The 4,950-nt window shown below is 42.4% G+C and overlaps 1 protein-coding gene across 1 annotated transcript; it reads left to right on the top strand.

Annotated features, from left to right (window-relative positions):
• Positions 1-90: 90 nt before the first annotated feature.
• On the top strand, positions 91-1,773 carry LOC5566483 (28S ribosomal protein S11, mitochondrial). Its single transcript, XM_001650820.2, has 4 exons — positions 91-409; positions 1,172-1,403; positions 1,473-1,538; positions 1,596-1,773. The coding sequence occupies exons 1-4, from the start codon at positions 228-230 to the stop codon at positions 1,701-1,703; spliced, it is 588 nt and encodes a 195-aa protein (XP_001650870.1). The 5' UTR covers positions 91-227; the 3' UTR covers positions 1,704-1,773.
• The last annotated feature ends 3,177 nt before the right edge of the window (positions 1,774-4,950 follow it).

The raw sequence follows: 4,950 nt of genomic DNA, 5'->3' as shown, positions 1-4,950 counted from the left end.
GAAGGAGGAGAAAAAAGGCTGACAGCGCGACGTGTGATGTTGCACAAGTACGCAGCCACCTTGATACGGAGTGTCAAATTTGGACGTTCACTGTACCCGGTTTTGACAACTTCGGCCGTCGCGTGAGTTTGTTTTGAACATTGCGTAAACATTTTGCAGATCTTGCGGAAAAATCAAAGAATTTTAGATAAATTAGTAAAAAAGATTAGTGTTTATCACCATTAAAAATGTTCCTGAGACCTCTGGAGATGCTGTCCAACGTGCTGCGGGTGGCTTCCAAGCGAACCATCCATCAGAGCGCGGCTTTGCTCAAGGTGGAAGACCGCAAGGCCATGCTCGCTTCGCTTCCCGGCAAGGACGAAGGAACGATTGGCGAACGCGCTGTGGACATCGATTCCCTGATTACCAAGTAGGTACATTAATATCAAATTTAATTCTGATTGGCGAGTCACTTTTTTAATCCGGTCACTTAAAAGTTTTCTTATAAGCATTTAACCAAATTTTATTGAATATGAATAGGGGTAGACGAGGCAAAATAAGCACCCTAAAAATTATCTCGATTAAGGTCTACTTAAACGTTCTTGTTTTGGTAAAATTAGTAGTTAAACTATCCTTATACTTGACATTATCAGGGCAATTGGCGTCATGATGTACACACGACGGAGCAGAATGTACACCCCGTTAATCTGCTTACTTCATCAAAATTCCATACAATGCATGAAATCTGTATTGTATTTGAACTGTTTGACGGTAAATAGAAAAGATTATTTCTTGCTTCAATTCTCCTTTGACTTCAAGTTTTTCTCAGCTTCAAATCTGCATAAAGCATGGCGGTGAAAGATTGCCAATTAAATGGATGTAGCTTTCATTTGAAGCTAAAAAAATCATGTGGCCGTTTTGAATTTGTAATAAAATTGTAGTAAAAATTGATTTTCAATAGCACTTGCCTAGACATCTCGAATATTTTGTTAAATACTTATAGTCATAACCAGTGTAATCGAACTGAAATCAAACTGACTCTGTTTTCATATTCTAGTCACTTCCTTCGAACAATAAATCATTGTGGTCACTGTTTTCTCAAATCTAGTCACTAAAATACCTATTTCTAGCACAACGCTCAGGCGTGATATCTTAATATTTGGAATTTCGTTCTCTCAAAACCATTCCCCAGAAAAGAGCGTATCTTTCCCGATGCCAACACGCCGACCACCCTATTTAACGGGATACCCTTCAACGAGATTCCGATCTGTAACATTAGGGTGTCGCCAAATAACACCATCATCACGATATGCGACGCCAAGGGGACGCCCCAGTTCATCCGCTCTTGCGGCATCGAAGGGTTCAAGAATACCCGCAAAGGAACGAACATTGCCGCTCAAGCCACTGCCATCAGTATCTGCTCGGTGGGTGGTTCGAAAAGATGAGATTGACCACTCCAAGCAATGAACTAATTAGAATGCTCTATTTTACAGAAAGCGATCGAACGTGGGTACAAGCAAGTACGGGTTACGGTACGGGGGTTGGGTCCGGGACGAATGGTAATATTATAATATCGAAAATTGTGGAATTACCCTGAACCCATCTCTTTTTTTCAGTCTGCTATCAAAGGTTTAGAAATGGCCGGTATGAATATCGTTTCAATTACAGATACGACTCCTGTGTCGTGGAACCCACCGCGGCCCCGGAAGCAACGCAAGCTGTAGATAAGGTATTGCGTAGTTTATTTGTTACCTCGTTGCAGAATACGCATTCTATTGTACAGATGAAAAACTAGCAGCTTGCTTGTGTGTGACTTAAAACATATCGAAAGCCATGGCAATGTCATCTTTCTTATGGTAATCCCATCCTTTCTATGATAATCCCATCTTACCTTATAAATTCCTTAATAATACATATTCAGATCAATCTGATGCTTTCAAAGTTCAAAAATTGATCAATAACGGCGCCGGTCACGTCATTACGGTCATCGGGGAAGGAATAGAATGTAAGTGTGACATCTGTTGTTACTAAAGACCGAGTATACCTCTTTATCTTCATGGTTGTCACGGGAAGGAGCTTTGTTACTGAGAAGAATTCATAAGTTAAAAATCAGGATTCACCTTGGTCAATACATAGGGTAATACAATCATAGTAGGAGGGGCCTTCCTTAGCTGAGTGGTCAGCGTCTGCGGCTACAAAGCAAAGCCATGCTGAAGGTGTCTGCGTTTGATTCCCGGTCGGTCCAGGATCTTTTCGTAATGGAAATTTCCTTGACTTCCTTTGGCATAGAGTATCATCGTACCTGCCACACAATATACGAATGCAAAAATGGCAATTTAGGAAAAGAAAGCTCTCAGTTAATAACTGTGGAAGTGATCTTAGAACACTACGCTGAGTAGCCGGCTCTGTCCCAGTGAGGACGTGAATGCCAAGAAGAAGAAGAATCATAGTAGGAAGGATTGAAAAATTACATCATCTGGATTCTAGATTCAGTAAATTATTATTATTATTTATTGAATCTATGACAAAAGGTCGAAAGACAAAAGGTCGAAAGGACAGAAGGTTTAAAGACAAAAGGTCGAAAGGACAAAAGGTCGAAGAACAAAAAAGAAGGGACAAAAGGTCGAAAATCTTTTTTCAAAGAAGGAAAAATTTCCCACCATGCAAATCACTTTCGACCTTTTGTCCTTTCGACCTTTTGTCTTTCGACCTTTTGTCCTTTCGACGTTTTGTCTTTCGACCTTTTGTCCATAAACCGCTTAAATACTATCTAACAATTTACATTTTTTAAGAAAATGAACTAGTCTGTCTTCATTTGACTCGTTGTTGTTGAGGATATTAGTGATGTCCGAGTCCAGATTAGCTTCTGATCTTTCTGTGTCGTATACTTTCTGCAGTCAGCAAGGATATGCGAGACGGTTGTATCGACCCCACACGTACTGCAAATGTTGTTTTCCCGAGTGAAAATCGTTCGGTGTGAAATGTTGGTGTGTCCAATCCGCAGTCGCGTGATTGCCCGTCGTTCCTTGTTAGATTTCCTGTCCTGCCAGGAAATGATCGTATTTTTTACCCTTCGCAAGAAACTTTGGTTTGTGTTTCTCCATTTGCTCTCCCAGCTCCATCTTCACTAGCTTTTTGGCATCCGATACTGGAATCGGAATGTTGGGGACAGGGTCATTCCGTCCAGTTGCGGCTAGTCGATCCGCCTTCTCATTTCCTACTATTCCTACGTGGGCTGGCACCCAACACAGAGTGGCATTTTTAGACCTGGCAAGTTGTTCAGCATGTTGTATCCAAGGATGATTTGAATTCCCGTTTTCTATTGCAGCTAAACAGCTGGCAGAATCAGAGAAGATAACGGATGAATTTGGGCCCAGTGTCCATTGGAGGGCTACCACTATTGCATGAGCTTCTGCCGAGTATATCGAACAGCCATCGGGGAGCCTTCCGTGAATTTCATCGTTATCTGTAGATATTCCGAAGCCTACCTGGTCTTCTACAACCGATCCATCAGTGTAGATTTTTGTTCGATCTCTGTATCGTTCGAATGCTATTTCCGAGAACAGTGCTTTCCCTATTTCTGGTTGTTCACCTGCTTTAAACCGTGCTTTCAATGTCCAATCGATGTGAATCCAAATTCGGTTGATGATGTTAAGGGTGCATTTTGTAGTGAAGGGTAGGCGTCGCAATATTGGATACCCAATCGAGTCCTCCCCTACCGATTTACCGTTGCCTTTGTCCAGCGCCCACATCAATTCGTCGGTTTGAAAGTCTTTGTTGATGGTGTCTGTTTCTCCTTCTTCTATTTCGATTTCAATTCTTTCCGCAATGATTTTCCTTTTTCTGAAAGCGAGGTTGTAGTTCTCTGTTGCTGATGTTTCGTAGAAGTGGTCAGCGAACAGTTCAGCAATTTCTTGAGGATTTTCGACTGTTTTGTTGTTGACTTGTATTGGGGTGTGTCGCAGGTTCCCTTGACCACGGATCCTCGAGGGAATTAATCTTTCTCCATAGAGATGCAACAGGTTCATCTGGGTTGAAGCTCGATAGAAAGTTGTTCCACGATTGATCTTTTGCCTCTCGAATAGTTTTTCTGGCGGAATTTCTGACCATTTGAAAATCCTCTAATTCTCTTTTTTTCCTGGCGTCATTTTCTGGGATGCGCTTTAGTGCTCGTAATGTTTTCCTACGTTGACGGCATCAGCGACGTCATTGTTCCACCAAGGCACTGATTTACGACCAGGTGTGTCGCTTGTACGTGGTATTGACCTTTCAGCTGCGTTCCTGACTATATCTACAAATTCATCCAGAGAGATGTCTTGTTGGATTGGTGTAGATTCCTCGACAATATTTTCAAAGGCTTGCTAGTCCGCCTCTGTGTACTTCCACCGGCGCCTAAATGTTATTTTTGGTGTTTGAATAGCGCTAGAGAGGATTATGGGAAAATGGTCACTCCCGCATGTGTCTCCATTTACGCACCATAGAAAATTAGTTGCTATTTGATTGGAGGTAATCGTCAAGTCGATCGCTGAGGTTTTCCCTGATGCATTATCCAATCTCGTATGATCACCATTATTCAAAAGCGAGAGATTTTGCGTGACCAGAAGTTCTTCTAATTTGATCCCTTTACTGTCAGAGATGGGACTGCCCCATATGGTGGTATGGGCATTGAAATCGCCCATCAAGATGACAGGTTACGGTAATTCTTGCAGTAGGTTGTTGAGATGATCTTCGAACTCACTAGGCGTGGTTTGAGACGACAAATACAAGGATACGAATGTTGCTGCAACGGGATGCTTCATGGTGATTGCGACTGCTGGTAACGGCGTTTGCAGATCCAAAAACGAGAACGATGAGTCACATCGGACGGCGAGGGACACGATGTTTCTGTGCCGCGAGAGTTGGTCTTCCCGAAAACGCCATTCGTAGTTTTTCAGGAGATTTTGTGTTCGACCGTCGGAGCCGGAAAAGAGT

The sequence above is a fragment of the Aedes aegypti genome, chromosome 1 (assembly GCF_002204515.2).
Source record: "Aedes aegypti strain LVP_AGWG chromosome 1, AaegL5.0 Primary Assembly, whole genome shotgun sequence".
Classification (NCBI taxonomy): Eukaryota; Metazoa; Arthropoda; class Insecta; order Diptera; family Culicidae; genus Aedes; species Aedes aegypti.
This window is presented reverse-complemented; position numbering and strand designations above follow the sequence as displayed.

What these genes read in the sequence shown, in the direction of transcription:
- LOC5566483 (XM_001650820.2), top strand. Translation starts at nt 228, where the DNA reads ATGTTCCTGAGACCTCTGGAGATGCTGTCCAACGTGCTGCGGGTGGCT. An exon ending in ATCGATTCCCTGATTACCAA is followed by an intron (nt 410 to 1,171) that starts GTAGGTACATTA and finishes ACCATTCCCCAG; the next exon opens with AAAAGAGCGTATCTTTCCCG. An exon ending in GGTTGGGTCCGGGACGAATG is followed by an intron (nt 1,539 to 1,595) that starts GTAATATTATAA and finishes TCTTTTTTTCAG; the next exon opens with TCTGCTATCAAAGGTTTAGA.